The following is a 19,386-nucleotide window of genomic DNA, read 5'->3' as shown; positions in this document are numbered from 1 at the left end:
TAAGATTCTCTGAATGACAGAGGAGATAAATGCATATCCTATCTGAAAAGTTAATTTTGATCCCTATTCTGTGTTAAATTAGCTTTACAAATGTATGTGTTCTCTATTTTGGCCTCAGTGACCCTGTAATGGAAAGGGGGAACTAGGAGCCAATGTTCCGGCTCTTCAGAGCTATCCAGCATGGGTTTCAGCTGATCAGGCTCAGGTTCTCTGCCTTCCAAAGTCAACACTGCCCACAATCAATGGAAATGTCCCTCAGTATGAGTCACCACCTTCAGATAAAAGCAAAGGAATATAAAATAGATGTAGGGGTGTGGGAATTTTGAAAAATGGCTATATGTTTAGTTTTAATGAACTGTAGATCGTGAATACATTTTTGTAGACAGAGATAAAGTAATATGTGAAACTATTAGGAAGTTGAATAAACTCCCCATTCTAATGAAAAATACTGAATAGTTAAACAATTGAGAGATTTCAATCACAAAATATATTTGAAGCAATAATTACTCAAGAGCATTCATCGAAAATTTGCTATTTTATTGGCATTTACAGGCTCCCCTTCATTTGAATGAATCTGAATTTAGCTTAAGGAAAAGTAGGTTTTACAAGAAAATGATTTAGGGATTCAGTTTAGTGTTAATGGGTCAATCATTCCACAAGAGGTAAACTATTTCCCTCAAGTGATTCCTGCCTACTAACTACATTCATTTCCCCAATGCTGGGCTTCAGAAACCCCCAATCACGTTTCTAATGTTTTTTCACCATTAAACAAATGTACTTAAATTCCTTTCCTCCTAATGGAACCACAAAAGCCATTAATTATAACTCACCTCCATATCTGATGTCCTTAACAGCAGTTAAAACGTTTACTTCCTTCCATCCTGGCTGTTCCCAAGGTATGACCTATATTGTTGCTCCCCCAAGTCCAAAAGATGCATGCTGGAGCATACATAATGTACAACTGATTTAGCCATCCATTGCCTGATCTAGCAGATCACATCAAGCCTCACCCTCCTCTGTGAAAATTATCCATTTCTCCAGCAACTCCTTGGAAAGCAAAGGTAAAAACTTTTTCACTATCAAATGTCTCCTTAACCCCTCTCCTCTGTTCCTTTAACCTCCTCCCCAACAAATGTGAGGGCCTCATAAGCGCCTGTTATGACCAATGCAGATGGTAAAGTGGAGTTATTTAAAAATCCCAGAGGGAAACTTAAAATTATTGATTATGACAGTTGTTTAAAGTGTTATGTTTGAGATGTGACTCCAAACTCAGGAATCAGGCCACTAGTTCTCGTGGCTTTACATTAAACTAAATGAAACATTTTATTAATTACACAGGGTAAAATATATACACATGGCTACAAATTACTTCTATCATAACTTTTAACAAGTTCCCAAACTAACCTCCATTAAGGCAACAACCACCCATAGACTTAACCAAAACACCAGGCAAAGAATTTTCACCTTATGAATTCAAAATGAGGTTCTTTCTGCGGCCTAGTTGGAGGCTTGCAGCTGCCTTTTGATCTCACATTGCCTCTGCCCTGTACACCTGATAACTACTGAAGTTATACCTACCACCGCTGATTGAATTCAAATTCTCATTGTATCACCAGTCGCTTTGAACTTTACCTTTTAATAATGAAACCTCTTTCATTTTACTAATTTTATTAGTAATATAAAAAATGGCTTGGTATCTGTTAGAAAGGCGTCAAGTTTTTACCCCACTTCTCGAATGTTCTGTTCAAAAAATGCGAATACGTGCTATTTCTCTGTTTACATCTCCAATTAGTACATCAAAGCATCCAGTCTAGCTGGCTACATACCCACAGACTAAAGCTCTAGTTTGAAAGAAAAATATTTTCCAAAATATTATATACGTTAATAGCTTCATGACAATACCTTAGCCATTAAAATTAAAATAATCAATTCAACTGTTTCTGCTGCCTCTCCCTTTCCCCGAGCAAAAGCTCCCCACAGGCATTATCCCATATCCTTTTGCTTCTCTATCTCCCTCAGTCTGTCTAAACTCGTCTTGTCCCCGAGACCCAGCACCTGCTGCGTGGCCCCATTTCCAATAAATACGCTGTTCAACCAACTTCCTTCCTTGGCCCATGCTAGCTGACATTGTAAATGACTCATAATCCTTAGATCCTATCCTTTTTTCTCCAAAATTCTCTAATGTAATTCTCAAATCCATACCCATCCTTTCCACAGGCTTTCCAGTAAGGTTTGTCTCCTTCCCACAGCACTGCAACAGCTCTAACCGTAGCCATAAACAACATTTTCACCACTGGTCTCCCCTCCGGGCTTTGACACATTTAACAACATACTCCTTCAATGCTTCTGCTGTCCATCTCTGTGGGTCTACCTTTCATTGGTTTCACAATGACATCATCAATTGTAGCAGCAATGGCTTCTCTTCCCATCCTGCAACTTTACCTCTCAAGCCTCCAAGGATTTATCTTTGGCTTTTCTTACCTACATGCTGCCCCTTAGTAACATCCAAAAAGATGGGAGTTAACTTCCACATATATGCTAACACACCCAGCTCCAACTCCCCACCACCTTTGTCGACTCATCCACTGTCTCAGCATTCCAATTTGCTTTTTCAGACTCGGGCAAGTCAAAATTTCCTCCAGCAAAACATTGGGAAGACCAAAGATTTTGTCCTCAGCCACAGTTAAATATTGAACCAGATTATCCAGAATCTTGGCATACTACTCAATCCAGAGTTGAGGTTCCAACCCAATAAGCTCATCATAAAGACCATCTATTTTCTCCTGATCATCACTCGCCTGTTAGTGAAATTATCATCCATGCTTTTATCATCTTGAGAGAAATCCAGCAGTGCTTGGCATCATGGGCAACCAGCAGCACCACTACAGCCTGGATATTTTTATTATCATAAAGTGCACTAGTGACGGAGAGTGCATTTGGCTGTGGGAAGAAGCACTACTTGTAGATAACACAATCAAACTTCTCTGACTGAAATCAAGGGAGTGATATTACTTCCAAGACTTGCCTTGCCCAATGACAAACTTCAAACGCTCCAAAATTCAAATCACCACTGTCACATCACAAATGTTACCTATGGCACTGAAGTTCTCCACGCTCATCTTAACACAGTATATCAGTTCATACCAATTCTTTTCCCACCTGACACTTCCCGATTTGAACAATGCCAATATCTGACACACTCCTTGACTTGAACCAACATCTCTGCCCTCCCATTTTCAATTGCATCCACTCCTCTGATTAGGTCAATATTGGTTGGTCGTGTCAACTTTCTTGTTCCTTCTGAATTCCAGAGACATGTACATTCATTTCCTTCTAGTGCTGAAAGCAAGATTTGTCTCCATGTCTGTCACTAATTCTTTCTCAGAACCTCTTTATTTTGGAGCTACAAGTCTGCACTTTCTTTGCTTGCTCTCTGTTGAAGAAAAATACTCAACTTGAAACATTAACTCTTTCTCTCTTCACAGATGCTGCCAGACCAGCTGAGCATTTCAAGCTGTTAGTTTTTATTTCTTTGCTTACTCACTGGCAGCTTCTGATTCTCATTCTCCAATGGCTTATCTGGAGTACTCCATTCTGTTTTGGGTGTCAGGCTTCTGGTAAAAAAAATATTGGCCTTGCAGAAAATGCAGCACAGATTCAACAGAATAGTGGTGTTAAAGGATTAAATTATCAAATCACGTGTAAACTTGGCTTGTATTGCTTTGAGTTTAGAAAGTCTGAGGTGAGTTCATCAAGGATTTAAAATGATTAAAGGATTCAATCTAGTAGATAAGAATTTATTGCCTTTGGTGAGGAAATCTTGAACAAGGAAATAATCTTAAAATTAGAGCTAGGCCATTTGGGAATAAAATCCAGAAGTATTTTTTCCACAGAAAGGCTAGTGGAAATCTGGGTCAGAATTGTTGGGTAAAGATATCAAGGATTTTGGAACAAAGGCAGGTAATTGGAACTAAGATTCAGATCAGTCGTAAACTAATTGAATATCTGAACAGACTTGAGTTGAATGACCTACTCATGTCCGATAACAGGTGTAAAGCCATAAGCTCATCTAATTTTTACAATAACAAATGACCAAGTGTCACGTGATCAGATGTCATGTAATTAAATGTCACATGATCAAATCTCCAGGCTTATGTCAAACAAGAAATAAAACAGAAATTGCTGGAAAAACTCAGCAAGTCTGACAGCATCCATGGAGAAAGAAAAAAAGTTAATGTTTCGAGTCTGTATGACCCTTCTTCAGAGCTCTGAAGAAGGGTCATACAGGCTTGAAACATGAACTCTGTTTCTCTCTCCACAGATGCTGTCAGACCTGCTGAGTTTTTCCAGCATTTTCTGTTTTTATTTCATATTTCCAGCATCCACAGTATTTTGCTTTTATCTTATGTCAAACAAGAGTAGGCAAACCTGCCGTGTGATGGAAAGGGAGCCAGGATGACCTGCCATCTGATTTTCTAAATATCCCTGTGGCAAACAATCCAGTCTCTCCTCAGCTACACTCCCGAAAAATTACTAAGCTAGGAGCTGCAGGTGTAAACCCTTACTCTACCACAAAAGCAAACCCTGCAGTACCTGGTTTGAATAACCATGGCCAACCAACTGAACATGGGGTATCACAATCAGGGCTAATTCTCAAGCAATTTGCACACGTTTAATGTGCCAGTAGTTTAAACAGGACCCATCGGCTGGTGATCAGGAATGGGATCCCTGGCCTGATTTTTCTTCACTTACCAGCCTAAATAATGCAGAGAAAATTAATCTCACCTGAATAATCTAAAAAATGTCTCTACTCTATAGGTTAAAATGATCTCCAGAAAGATCAAAAATCTTTTGCAACAAATACTCATTTGGCATGACATACATTATGAAGGAGGAACAAAAACCTTTCAACACTGAAAGCATTTATTTTGAATCTTGAGCCTTTTTTTTTACATATAGTACATAGTACCAATTATACATGAATTCAACATATATTAACAGCCCATTTATTACAAGTATTCTCCCAAATACCGAAAGTATTCCTGTTTTATAAACATTTCTACAGTGAATGTAAATACATGCTAAATGGTTTCATGAGAGGAGATTGCACAACACAAGAGAATGTGGTTAATTCAAGGTATTAACAGGACAAGTAAAAGGAAAAGAAGTGGGTGTGCTCTCCATTTCAGCAATATGTACATTAGTTTAAAACTAAGGATTATGAGTTTACTCAGCCTTGTCAGGCTTTTCATTTATATCTGTAACAGGGTCAGCCAACAGTGGGAAAACAGAACAGCCTCACTTTCACAACAAACTGTATTTAACTGAAATCAAAATTATCTGGAAGACCAAGCGTAACCTAATGTTATATTCAAATTGCAGCACCTGTGAATTTTCATATTTCAAGCATTAAAAAAATTCTTCCTTGACACTGCAAAATAGAAATATCTCCAAAAATGGATGTTCCATTTTCAAAAGGTGCAGTACTGCACATGGGATTGTGTCTACTACTTGTACCAATACACAAATCTAGTTAATATACTTCAAATGCCAATGACAGAGGCTCGGTTCAACACCAAATTCTTTTGTAGGCTGCTATTCTTTACATGGAAATAAAATTAAGTTTTGTTTGCTAATCTCAATAAAGCATTAACAAAGCAACAGTGGGGTACAAGTAGCATGAAAAATCTTTTCCAACAAAAGAGTATATTGTAAGTAGCATTAGTTGAAGAACAATATGGTTTAGGTGTAGGTGGAACAGAAATGCTGCAAGAACACGAAATGGCATAAATATCCTCAAGCTTAACCTAATTTAGTAAAAACATCAAAGGTGTGTTAAATTTGCATGGTACATCACCAAGATGAGTTTAACATTTTAATACACTGCTCGATTCCAAGCATTGTAAAATATTCCAATTTCACTAATATGTGCATAAAAATTTAGACTGATAAGCAATGCACACTTCAAGTTATCCACAATATCAGGACAAATAAAAATGGCTACTTTCTAAAATCATCATAGAACAAACCAAAAAGTTGCAGTGCTATTTGCAACAAAGCAAATTACTGGAGGATCCAGAGTTGATTCTCTCATTCTCACCAACAGAGGCCATTAAAGAAGTGAAGTAGAGATGTCCTTCTACTCATTTTTAACCACTAAGACGTAAGGGGCCATTTAAGCCTCAAGACAATGCAGAGAAGAGTGGTTCTAAGTTTCAGCAGACTGAGTTATAAGCAAAGGCTGGGCTTTTCAAGAATGGAAGAAATTAATTAAGAGGGAATATTGAATAATTGATTTTGAAAAGATAACTCCAGAACACAATTTCAAACTAAGTCATGACAGTTGGAATTAGGGCATAGGCTCAAAGTGATAAGAAGCAAATTCAGTATCAGGAAGCCCATAGAGCAACTACCATTATTGAATGGACTGCTGGTTAGGGTAGAGGATGCAAAAATATTAAACTCATTTGAGAAACAATTGGATGCTGTGATGTTAGAACAGTAGGATCTTTCCGGATGCTGAATGGCTTTCTTCATCTGTATCTATCTTCTGAAATGAACATAATCAGGATTAAGAAGAACTGGAACTAGTATTGTAGCTTCAAAAACATGGTATCAGCATTGAATATAACTGACAACAATATTAAAGAAATAAAAACTTCCTTGTCAGACATGTTGGAAAGCTATGTTCCTTCAGGATTAACTTTTCTAAGTTTTGGTAAATCTATCACCGAAGTTAGTTAAAATTCAGTAAAATAATTTTTTGTATTTTTTTCTCTCTTTATTCACTAACACAAGATCCAATTATTACATTATGCTCAATGTTACAAGTCCAGAATTGTTATTTTTTTCCCTTATTTAATTTTGGACATTTATAAACAGAATTGTTGAAAATCATTCACAATATGTTTTGTGCTGAAAAATTCCATCATGCCATGAAGATCAGCAGTTCCCTTTTAAATGAATGAGTATTAACACTTGCTTGGTAGTACAGAACTTCAGTATTGCTGAAAAAGGAAACATGCTGTCAAAGCTTTTCGTCTTACACTCATCAGGAAACACTCAAGAATGCTAAATTTCAAAAGGGGCAACAATTTATACTGCACAAGAAGAGGGTGCTGTTTGGTTGGCAAGTTGACTCTGATTGGTCAAGGTATTGCCATGGAGAATGAACCACAGACTATTGTCCCCAATGCTTTTACTTAATTCAAAAAAAGCGTAACGCCTGGACATATTCCTTCTGTTTCCAGAGGATAGTTCTCTGTATTAGAATATATACAGCTTCTAGCAAGCGTGAGTCACATTGTGAACTCAACGGTTAATCTTAAATTGGTAGTTACAGTAATTCTTAGCATATTTGGGATTGCTCAGCAAGTGCTGTCCAATCGTGGAGTCACATCTAACATTCGACGTTATGTTCTGAGTTTTACAAGCACAGGCCGACACCTTCTGCCTACCACACAAATGAGTAATGTGGCATATGCATTTCAGTGCCAGTGCAATGCCAGGTATGTAGGCTGTACATCCCAACTGGTGCATCGTATCAAACAGCATGTCCCTTCAGCTGTTTGCAATTGGCAGAGTACTGATCATACTCAACCAGCCCCTGCTTGTAAAACTCAGAACATAATGTCTAACGTTAGGTGTGATTCTACGACTAAACAGCGTTTTCTGAACAATCTTGAGTATGCTAAGAATTACACTGACAATCAATTTAAGATTAACAGTCAGGTTCGCAATGTGGCTCACTTACACTTGCTAGAAGCTACATATATTCATATGCATGTCCAAGCATTGCATCTTTTTTGAATTAAACAGAAGCATGCTGGACAATAGTTCTCTGCTGTATTCTCCATGGCAATGCCTCAAGCAAAATCGACTTGCCAACCAAACAGCACCCTTTTCTCCTGAATTATAAATTGTTGCTCCCACTGAAACTTGGCATTCCTGCATCCGTCCTGATGAGTGCAAGACGAAAAGCTTCAACAGCATGTCTCTTTTTTCAGCAATACAAAACAGTATTACATTTTTCCCCTTTATTTAAGTTCACCACATCTCAAGGTTTTCACTTCAATCACAAAAATTAAGAAAAAGATCATTGTAGCACAAGTCAAGCAATCTCAAAATGCCTGCTCCATTGTCATCTTGGACCAGAAGGATGTTAGTCAGAATCCTCAACTTTCCCACATAATCCAAAGTAGTAATATATTTGAAGGTCCTCCTCTTTCTGATCATTTTGCTCACCTTTGGAATATCAAGCTTTACAGTTAAGAACTTTGTTGAAAGTGTTACGTGACATATTTGTATATTAAGACCCTGTACTGCAGCTGCTTAACAGAATCAGAAGACCCCACTGATGTTTAGCAAAGGTAGTCCCGAGATGTATTTTCTCCTGTTCTTATGCAAATTTAGTTTCAAGACAGATGAGTCTGTCCACTGATATTAATCTACTTTAGTACCACGTAGGCATTCACAACATACAGGCAAGAACTGAATTGAACCCATATTTAGCCACATTCTGTGAAGACCAAACATAGTTGTTGAAAGTTATTAACTCACTCTGTAGGCTCATTTTACTATATTCTCAACTAAAATAAAAAATATCATGGATTATTGATAGTTATGGGCAAAATGCTCAAGGGTGCTGTGCAGACTATTTTCCCAAAAATATGAATTCAATCATACCACTCATTTTTATATTGTTTCAGAGATTTTTCTTTGCTAGCTTCTATAAAACAATGCCTAAAACAATCCAGGATCAACTCCAGCCAAAGAACAACGGAATCATTGAGTTTTGCATGGTAGATGTTAACAAACAGGTTCTGACTTGGAAGTCAGAACTCAATTTTTAAGTTAATAATAGAATGCTTCAGATAAGCGAATATAAGAAAATGAAAACTAGAAGTATTTCCTCTTCGCCTACCATCATTCCTATTATCAATATATTTCAAGAAGAAACTTCTCGTCAATTCTTGCTGTTAAAAAAAGTCACCAATTTAACTGCCCTGATTACAGCCTGTTTGCATCATATGGCTGTTTTTTAAAAAATAACTTTATAATAAACTGCAAGATATAAAATAGCTTTATATATCCTTTAAATGCATTTTACAATATATTTTCTTATAAAGCACAAATAGTAAGATTTTTAACACAAATAGAACAGTGACAAACTGCTTCTTTACTCGAGGGAAATTTTTCATGTCTTAATGACCTCTACTCAATTTCTGATTAGTTGACTGAAACCAGATGCACACCTTAAGAAAACACATTCACAAATCGGTGTAAAGTGAGTTAAACTATGAAAGGAAGCAAGACAGAAAGAGGGGGAAAGCAAGATTTTAAAAAAAAAATGTTTTTCCAACCAAAGACCAGCAATCTTTTACATATTTGACCCAAACTTGTTCATTAGACATCACTAACTATAGAGCACAGAAACACACTTTGGATGTCCATATTGTATTTGTCCAACACCTGATAAATAATTCTGATTCAAAAAAAGATCAGCTACTTTGAAGATGTGGGCTTTATTATCCCAAAATGTTCCATCTTAGTGGAGAAGATTTCAAGTGCAAATAAAGTGAATAACATCTCTTTAAAATATGCACTTCACATGCAATCCACATTTTCTTAATGACAGGTGAACAGTTGTGTAACCTTTCTTTTTAAATTACTGTAATTCAGGAGCAAGTGTTCCAAAATAGGTAGCCTGAGGTGTATTTCATTTAACCTGATCCTCTGACTTCTCTCAAGAGGATATTTTTTGCTTCAGGATGAGGTGAATGTCTACAGTTCTATGAGAAATTAATCACAAGTGCTGCCAGTCGATGCCAACTAGCGTCTGATTTGCTTCTTGCGCATGGCCAATCTCTTCTGTGATGCTATGTTGTTGCCACAGTTTCTGCAGCTTCCTGTATCGTTCTTTGCAGAGATGAAGGGGGTTCCCTCGTCTGAAAAATGCAATTCAAATAAGATTACCATTGTTAAGTATTTATCTTCATACGTCAACCTTCTTCACAATAAGAAAAAAAGACAAATATAATGACCAAGGGATGAGCAGCTATAATCAAGAGCAATTAGGATTTAAAGTACAGAATTAGCAAATTCATTGCATTAAAGCTGATGTGGGGAAAAATCCATAAGTTAATAACTATTCAATAAAATATTATTCCAGCACTGTGTACCATGTTAAATACCACTAAAACTAACTTCTCAACGGGCAAGAACTTCCACCAATCAATAGAGCTATCTTGCAAGACCATTGCAATCCACACAAAGAGGGACATATGTTAAGAGAGAAAATACTTCTATCTGGCAGTATGATCAGAAAACAGGTAGGCTAAACAAAATAAAGCAGAGGGAATAACATACAATCAAATCAAAAATGTTTGCAGGGAATCCTTGGAACAATTAATATAAAATCTCAACTTGTGCATGTTCTTTCACGGAAATGCACAGTCCATATTTATAAAATAAAATATTTTAACTTTTTACCTCAGTCCCTGATCTGTCTCTCCATAATCATCAAGGTAGGGTGGTGGATAAAAGCATCCTTTTGTCTTTCCAGCCAGGAACAACACCTGACTTTCTCGAACTCTGAAAATGCACAACCATAGCTATGTATATTTGCATTCTTAATTTACAAAGCACTGAGTTAAGGGATCAATTTCTCTCCCCTCTCCCTCATAACAGAAAAGCAAATCATCAGGTGTTCTTATAATTTAGCCGACTGACCAAGAATTAGCGAAATGCTACCATTTGAGATACGAGTGTCAGAAGTCAGCTAGGATTAAAGTGCCATCCTAAAGCAAAGGATTTCAATGCTCCACTCCCTACAATTACCAGACATGCTCAATTCTGAGTTAACTTCTGTCATGATTACAATGATTCATAACATGATTCTTATTTGTGGACCTAGCTAAGGTGGAAGTAGCTCTAAAGGGTTACAGCAATGAGATTAAGGTTTTAACTCACCGCAGGAAAATTCCAACTCCACACCCACAAGTATAGGTATGAGCAGTGCAAGCCCCAACGTCTTCTCCTTCCAGCTCTGCCTGACAGCAGTAGCTCTGAGAACACAGCATGCCCCCACACACCAAGCAGAGAGTTGGTGCTCGACTTTTATCCCCACCTGATTTTGGACATCTATTTCAAATTAGAAAGATAAAAGTAAAATTTATCAATCACAAAAGACGACATTCACTTATTGCAATTTTGATGAGGAGGAGTGTGAAATGTATTTTTCCCCTTATGAAGGGAACTGTCTGCTTTTCAATGTCATTTTATGATTCCCTGATATGGTAACAAACTGATTTGGACAGTGTATTACCTTTTAGAGACACTGAGAAAAAGGAAGGAAGGAGGAAGAAAGAAATTGGCTGACTAGATCCAAATCTGCTCCCATGGTTATTGTGAACAAAAGTTAACAGATTGCTTGGGATTTAAACCAAGGGTTTTCCAATGTTCCTAAGTCACCAATTGAAAAATCAGGAGCTGGTAAAATGCAGAAGGGACAAAATTTCTTAAATCTTGGCAGCAGATTCTAACAGATGAGCAATAGGTGGGGATTTAGTTCAGGACCAGTGATTAACAGGCACAAAAAAATCTATGGACGTTTTTAAGTACAAATATGACAATAAGATGGAAAGAACTCATTTGGAGAGTCGGTGCAGACACGATAGGCCGAATGGCCTCCTTCTGTGCTGTTAAAATTCTGTTATTCTGTACACTTATTGAATTGCCTAATATTGCTGGAACACTTAACATGTTAGAAGCAGCACTTTCATAATTGACTTCTATAGCATTAGCAAATGTTTAATGACTGATATATATATGGTTGCCTTTAATCAACTTGAATTATGTAAGGGGTGTGGACTGTAATAATTGCATTTTTAACAGATTTTTCTTAAAGTCAATTCCCTTGCTTTCTCCTGGAATATTACATTCTTCCTCACTCCAACCTTTCCTTTCTTATTAAAAAAAATGAACTATTTTCAAACTCATTGCTATTGGGACTTTTATTATGTATGCTATTTTATGGCCAATGCCTATTTTGGGCAGGTTATCTATTTCAATAGCATTTCTATATCCGCTTCTTAGCATTGAGATTAAACTTAATCAAAAATAGAACAACAGTTGTACCACATTTAATAGAATATACATACAGCTGACAACCAAGTCATTACTAACTAAATGAGAATCTCAGTTACAAAAAAAGTTTGATGATATAAGCTAAAGCTAACAACAAATTTTTTAAATGGATGTATCCCATCAGTCAAGGAGAAATTTGTTGGTCAGATGTCTCATGTCTTATATATTGGCAAACCCTAATTTCAGTGGGAGAAAGATTGCTTAGGACAGTTGCACAGAATGTGCCTGTAATGCATGGTTTCACAAACTGACACCTTATTTTTCTATCTTTTGCAACAAAACACGCAATCTACATCACCTCGAATTCCCACATCATTGGTGCTATACAAAATTCGAATCCATAACAAGAAATTAAAAGGACAATTTTTATTAGAAATTCATTCATGAAGTGTGGGCATCACCAACGTCACCAGAATTTATTGCACATCCCTATTTGCCCTCAAGAAGGCAGTTGTGAGCAGCAATCTGAACCACTGCAGTTCAGGCAGTGAAGTTATTCCCATAAAGGTAGGTAGGCAGCTCTAGGATTTTTCCCCAGCAACAATGAAGGAACAGCAATTTATTTCCAAGTCAGGATGGAGTGAGACTTGTATAGGAACTTGTACGTGGTGGTGTTCTCTGCTGCCTTTTCATGTTAGGTGGCACAGGTCTTGGGTTTGGGAGGTACTGTCAAAGAAGCCTTGGAGCGGGATCTTCATGACGGCAGGCTGCGATCATCTGCTCAGCCCGCCGATGGTGGGCTGCGCTTGCCACCATCATTCGGCAGGGAGCTAATTGTAATGCATATAACTACATGGCCAGCCCGCCAGACTCTTGGAACTCGGTGCTATCGTCCATCCACTGGCGGGGGGGGGGGGGGGGGAGGAGAGAGAGAGAGAGAGAGAGAGAGAGAGAGACCGCTGGCCAGCTCGAAGGAGACCATCGTCAGCTGGTGGGGGGAGGGTGATCAAGCGCTGCCCTGGCACTGCATCATGCGCACAGACAATTGAGGTGGGGATTAGGATAAGCGAGGGAAGTGGCCACGCAGTAGGGACACCTGCGTAAACTGACCATGACTCTGCAACTGAGACAGATCAAGCACACCCACAGTGATATGATTGGGGTTCGGCTACTAGCCTGCCCACCCATGCAAGCAAGGCAGAAGCACCAAACGGCCGAGTGCTCTATACCTTAACCCTCCCGCCCAGCACAGGCTTTGAGTCCACCACCACTTTATTGGACTGCGGAGCAGTTGGACTGCACACGTTGTACAATCTCCTCGCCAACATTGGCCATGCAGCAGTCACTGCTGGAGGCACTCACAGCCCCTTGCAAAATTAGCATCCCAGTTGGGACCTGTTTCCCCATGTCGCAGGCTGACAGGTCAGCCATGCAGCGCACTCATCTTTGGCCATCCTCGGGGTGACCAGCACTCTCTGGGATGCGTTAAGGGGTGGTCACAGAGGGCCAGGAAAGATGCCACGTACAGCCATGATAACGTCTCTGTCTCTCTTTCATGCTGCAGGAGGGCCATGTTAGGATCATGGATCCTGGTGACCTAGCTGCATGCCTGATGGCCGACAGAGACCATAGAAGGCTGAGGAGAGAGCGACTGAGGATCCTGGCTGCGCAAAGGCAGGAGCAGCAACCTCATAAAGAGGCAGCAGGGGCTCCCACACACGCTGCACAGGAGCGATAGCGATCCGTGGCTGGCCGGTGCCTAGCGACACCAAGGGTCTATAGACGCCGCCTGCCATTCCTGCAGATGACTGAGAACAGGTGTTGCCAATGACTGCACATGTCTAGGGACCTGGTGGCTCACATCTGCCACTTACTGCAGAACTTGGCACCAAGGGGACATTGAGGGCATCCAATGCCAGCGGCTGTGAAAGTGACCATGGCTCTCAATTTCTATGCCAGTGGCTCTTTTCATGGCTCCATGGGCAACCTATGTGGGATTTCACAAGCCATCACCCACAAATGCATCCATGAGGTCACGGATCCATTTTCTCCATGGCTCACAACTTTGTGTATTTCACCCGGGACCAGGATAGCTGGGATGCAAGAGCAATTGGATTCGCCCAGATCTCGGGATTCCCACAGGTGCAGGGTATGATTGACTGCACCCATGTGATGCTCAGGTCTCCGTCGGTACACTCAGTGGACTTCATCAACCGCAAGGGCTTCCACTCACTGAACGTGCAGCTGGTATGCAACCACCAGAAATGCATCCAGGTGTGCACATGGTTTCCAGGGAGTGTGCACGATGCCTACATCCTGAGTTGCTCGCAGATCTCTGCAGTCTTCCAGGGTCCACAGAGGCTGCAGGGTTGGCTACTTGGGGTCCAAGGCTGATGACACCTGTGCAACGGCCTCAGACTACAGCACAGCAACATTATAATGAGGCTTATGCAGCAGCTCGCAACTTGGTAGAGCAGACTATTGGTTAGGTTTCGGTGCCTGGACCAGTCTGGTGGAGCCCTGCAATACAGTCCACAGAGGGTGTCATGCATCATTATCGTCTGCTGCACCCTGTACAATCTGGCGCTGCAATGGGGGTGAGGAGCTGGTTGAGGAGGAGGTGGAGAAGTTGCATGTCTCTTCCGATGAGGAGGACACCGACGGGGTTGAGGCTCTCACACTGGCTAAATCAGGCAGGCGCACTTGGGAGGCCCTCTAACTGCCAGATTTGTAGAGGATGACGACGACATGCAGTGAGGTGTCCCTGCAGATCCTCACATTGCAGTTGTGAACGTTTGACTCCGATCTGGCTTATCTCACCGCCAATACCCTCTGAGAAAATGCTCCTGTCATGGAGATGCAGTGAGGACACTGCATAAATCTTCACATGGCCTCTGAGAATGTCTGACTCCTGTCTGGCTGAGGGCAGCTCGCTTGCGGTCCATAATCAGGGCCATCTCAGAGAAGCAGCCATGAAACCTTAGATGCATCTGATGTTGTGTCCACCTTCAGCACCTCAGCCCTTCAGCAGCTGGTGCACAGAATCGCTGGGCGCAGATGCTGGTGAGATGGGGGCCAGCCCCACCTTAAAAGTGCTGAGAGGACACACAAAGTATGAGAGAATTTTTTGGTGTGTGCCCACTACATTCTGGCAGCAATGACCAGCACTGCCAAGGTCCAGGCATCAGTAATGTTTCCAGGGAGTGTGAGGCTGGACCATCACTGTGGTCTGAAGGCCGCACAGAGCATAGGGAAGAGGCCCTGGACTGAGACATCTGCCTTTTACCTTGTGCAGAAAGGTTTCACATCTGAGTGACAAGAATGCTGTTCATCAGAACAAGGAGCCATAGGCAGGGAGACATTCTTGGGAGTTTAAAGACAATAGTGAGCATTATGTATGTGATTAACACCCGTGCCCATGCTGTGCAAATAATTCTCCTTAACTATCCTAACCCTGCCACTATGTCTTGGTGCTTCCCGGACCTCCACAGCGGAGGTGGAGGTAGCCTGCTGACTATGACACCCTGTCTGTGATGACTTTGGCAGGCGCCCTCTAGAGGGCCGAGACTTGGTGGGCCCCAGCCTGCTTCCGATGTCCTGCTGCATGCATTGGCACCCTTTTTGACCTGTGAAACTGGATCTGTGAAGGTCACAGGAAGAGAGGAATCAGATGGGCTGGCCACTCTCAGAGTCACCTGGGTGGATTGCCCCGGAGTGTGCACCTGCTGATTCTCCTCCCTATGGGTGCCCGAGAGCCCCTGGCTGATTCTGTGAGCAGGAGGGGCAGCTGGAGTGAGATTGAGTTGCCCAGCACCCCTCGCGCGTACACACTGTTGAGGGCAACTATAGCATCAGCGATGGGAGTTAAGCACATGCAGCAGTGCAGGAGTGACATCCAGCACCATGGTCACCATGGCGGCCGCCATCCTGCCAGTGTTGACCTCAGTGCATTGCAATGCAGACGCTATCACCTCAGCCTGATGACGGAGGGACTCTTCCATCGTGCCTTGCAATTTGAGGAGTGCAGCAGCCATCCATTCCTGATTATGTTCCCGAGCTTGCCATTACAGCTCCAGCAACTGTGCCATGACCGAGTCCAGAGGCTCGTCATCTGACTCAGCAACGTTCTGGCCTCCAGTACTCCTCCAAGTGCCGGGACCTGGGAAGTCCCTGCCTCCGCCTGCTGTGGAACAGAAAGTGCGATGTGCTCAGCAGGTTGTGGTCCCAATGCTACTGTAAAGCTAGGTCCCACTGAGGTGTATGTCTCTGCTTTGGTGGAGGGTGACAGGACTTCAGGGAGGGTGCCTTCAGATTCCTCTTCAGAGGTTTCTTCGGGGCTTGATTGGAGGCTCTGGGTCATGGACTCTGTCGGCTGTTTGGCAGATGTGCCTGCAAAAGCACGGGGAGATAATTAGTGCATGGCAGTGGCCTGTGAAAGACAACACATCACGCACAGCATGGTTATCTGATGGACGTTGCACTACTGGATCCTCACTGGGTAGAGCAGCAACGACCTCACGGTCAGCACAGGACTAGTCCCAGTCAGTGCTGGCCAGCGGGATGGCTGTGTTTTCAAATTGAGAGACTTTGAATTTTAGCATCCCTCCACCTGTCTGCGACCTTTCCTTCTTGTTGTGAGCTAGTTTGTCCTGCACGGATAGAGATGGGGAGAGTGTATCAGGACGCCTTCCAGGCCAGTTGATAAATATGTCTGGCCTGTGTGGCTGGTGAGTGGTCCCATGGATGGGACGAGGACAATGATTGTGTGTGTGAAAAAGTGAATGGTGATGTCCCTTGCGCTGGCAGTGACTGAGGGCCCTGTGGGTGTGTGATGGGTTTGTGAGTGAGAAAGTTGGGAGTGATGAAAAGAGTGACTTACCCTGGCGGAACAGAGGGCATCATTCATCCTTTTGCGGCACTGGGTGGCTATCCTCTTCTGAAGGGCATTGGCGCCGACCACCGCCTCCCAAGCCGGGTTGGTGACATTGCTACCCATCCTGCGGCCAGAGTGGGGGTTACAGCACATCCCGGTGGGTCTCCACGTCATCCAGCAGTCACTTGAGGGACTCATCGTTGAAGCGGGGGGCTGCAGTCTTTTTTTTGCCTTTGCTGGCCATGTCTCCCAGGCAGCTGTGATGATGAGCACTTTGCTGGCTGCTGCCTTTTAAAGATGGCAGCCGGTGTGATGCAACAACGGGGTGATGGCGAGCGGGCGAATGAGAGCCCACTCACCACAGAAACAGTGTATTTGGCAGGAGTGAATACATAATGAGGTGGGCTCGGGAAGATACGGCATGAAAACCCACCATTTTCATCAGCAGGTAGGACTCTATTTTACCCGCCCGCTACCGAACTTAGTGCAATTCTGGGAAAATTGAGCCCATATGTGAGCAATTTTCCAGGCTGTCAGGTAGATATGAACGTTGTAGCTGAACTGGAATAATTTGGCTAGAGGCATGGCGAGTTCTGGAGTACTAGTCTTGCGCAACACAACCAGATGTTCTTGGGAGTCCATAGCCTTTGATATATCCAGAAAGGTCAACTGTTCATTGATATCATGTGGAGCTAATCGAATTGGCCGTAGACTGTCTTCTGTGATGGTGGGGACCTTCGGGAGGAGACTGAGATAGATCATCCATTTGTTACTTCTGGCTGAAGATGGGTGAAAATACTTAGGCTTGAGTCTTTGCACTCACGTGATGGGCTCTGCCATCATTGATGTTGGGAAGTTTCATGGAATCTCATCGTGCTGTTATTTGTTTAGTTGTCCATCACCATTCATGACTGGATGTGGCAGAATTGTAAAGCTTTGATCTTGCTGTTTAGCATGCAAGGAGTCCTGTGTTGTAGTTTGACCAGGTTAACACCTCTTATTTAGGTACATCCGATGCTGTTCCTGGCATGCTCTTCAACATTAGTACATTAGATAGAGATGAGCAAATTGAGGCTTAAAATAGACTTGCGATGATACATGCAGCCAGAAGCAAATCTCCCTGATTTTGTGATTCAAAAGTCAAAATATATACATACACACAACTACTGCCCTTTAACCTTACTCATAAACATCACTATAATAATGTTGCATGATTTTAAAATTTAATAAAACCAAGTTCAGCATTTCATGATTCAATTTACAACAGATCACTGTTAAATCTAAAGAGATGAAATTTGCAAGATTTTTTGTGTACTCACGTAAAACAAGATGCCCGGTTTATGAGGCAACTGTAATCATCAGGAAGTTCTATCAATTTGTTTGACTCCCTCGGATAGCTAGAACAGGGATATAGAGAAGGAAAAAGAAACTCAAATCAGAAGAACAGATATAATCAATTTGGCAAATAAACGATCACAAAACCACAAGTTATAAGCCTACCTAATAGCTGTTCTCTCCCCCTTCACAAAGCTCTGCACTTCTGCACTTCCACACCATCTATAATTTCAAGTTTTTGTACATGTATGTTAGTTTGCAATCACAGTATTAATATATGCAAAGAATCATTGCAACAGTATAATCTGGATTTTAAAATTTGAATAAACAGTTAAATTTGATTATTTTTGATGCTGAAAAACAGCTAACTCACTTTCAAAATAGAAAGCACGTAAATTTTTGGAAGAAGGATTTTTCACGTATTCTTGTAAAATAGCATATTTACATAAGCAAGCACATAAATTCAAGTTTCAGCATGGTGAATGGTTTTTCTTTAACTAAAACACAATTAAGTAATAGTTCTTTCAGCATCAAGAGCCATATTGTTTATGGGATATATAAGCAAGCATTTCTTGTGCATGATTTTCACCTTTGCATCAATGGCTCAATTGTATCGTTTTCAGTTTGGAAAAGACTCATTAGGTTCTCTGGTAGGTGAAGATAGCGGCACAACAGTTCAAAGTGGCATGCTCCATTTTCTGAAAATGAATAGAAACAGGATCATTATCAAAATCTTCTAAACCTACATATATAAAACACTGGAGAAATAGTCAAAATATATGCTCCACTAGCATCACAGTATCATAAAAGCTTCACATATTCTACAAAAAGCTACACCTTTAGCAGTTTTAGCCAAGTATTTGGAATAAATGCAACATACAAAAATGGTTTTGGCACAAGTAACCAAACTGTACAAATTACAATAGAGGATTGAAGTTCTTCTGCCTGTGATTTAGCAGTATGTTTTGCTTTTACGGTAAAGAATAAAAAGCTTTGAGAAAATGGGTTGTTTTGGGTTTTATTTGTAAAATAATTTTGCAGTGCTTATCCTAGAAAAGGTGGAAAACCACGTTTTAATATGTGGATGAAAG

The 19,386-nt window shown here is 41.2% G+C and overlaps 1 protein-coding gene across 2 annotated transcripts in view; it reads right to left on the bottom strand.

Annotated features, from left to right (window-relative positions):
- Window positions 1-9,505: 9,505 nt before the first annotated feature.
- ubr2 (ubiquitin protein ligase E3 component n-recognin 2) overlaps window positions 9,506-19,386 on the bottom strand; it is a 141,609-nt gene continuing 131,728 nt past the window's right edge. For both annotated transcript variants that reach the window (XM_041215180.1, XM_041215188.1), the window contains exons 42-47: window positions 18,885-18,993; window positions 18,461-18,517; window positions 18,280-18,357; window positions 10,972-11,142; window positions 10,492-10,593; window positions 9,506-9,947 (exon numbers count right to left, since the gene is read on the bottom strand). In XM_041215180.1, the coding sequence (XP_041071114.1) occupies window positions 9,806-9,947; window positions 10,492-10,593; window positions 10,972-11,142; window positions 18,280-18,357; window positions 18,461-18,517; window positions 18,885-18,993 (659 nt within the window). In that variant the 3' untranslated portion in view covers window positions 9,506-9,805. The remainder of the gene's footprint in view (window positions 9,948-10,491; window positions 10,594-10,971; window positions 11,143-18,279; window positions 18,358-18,460; window positions 18,518-18,884; window positions 18,994-19,386) is intronic.

The sequence above is a fragment of the Carcharodon carcharias genome, chromosome 2 (assembly GCF_017639515.1).
Source record: "Carcharodon carcharias isolate sCarCar2 chromosome 2, sCarCar2.pri, whole genome shotgun sequence".
Lineage (NCBI taxonomy): Eukaryota > Metazoa > Chordata > Chondrichthyes > Lamniformes > Lamnidae > Carcharodon > Carcharodon carcharias.
This window is presented reverse-complemented; position numbering and strand designations above follow the sequence as displayed.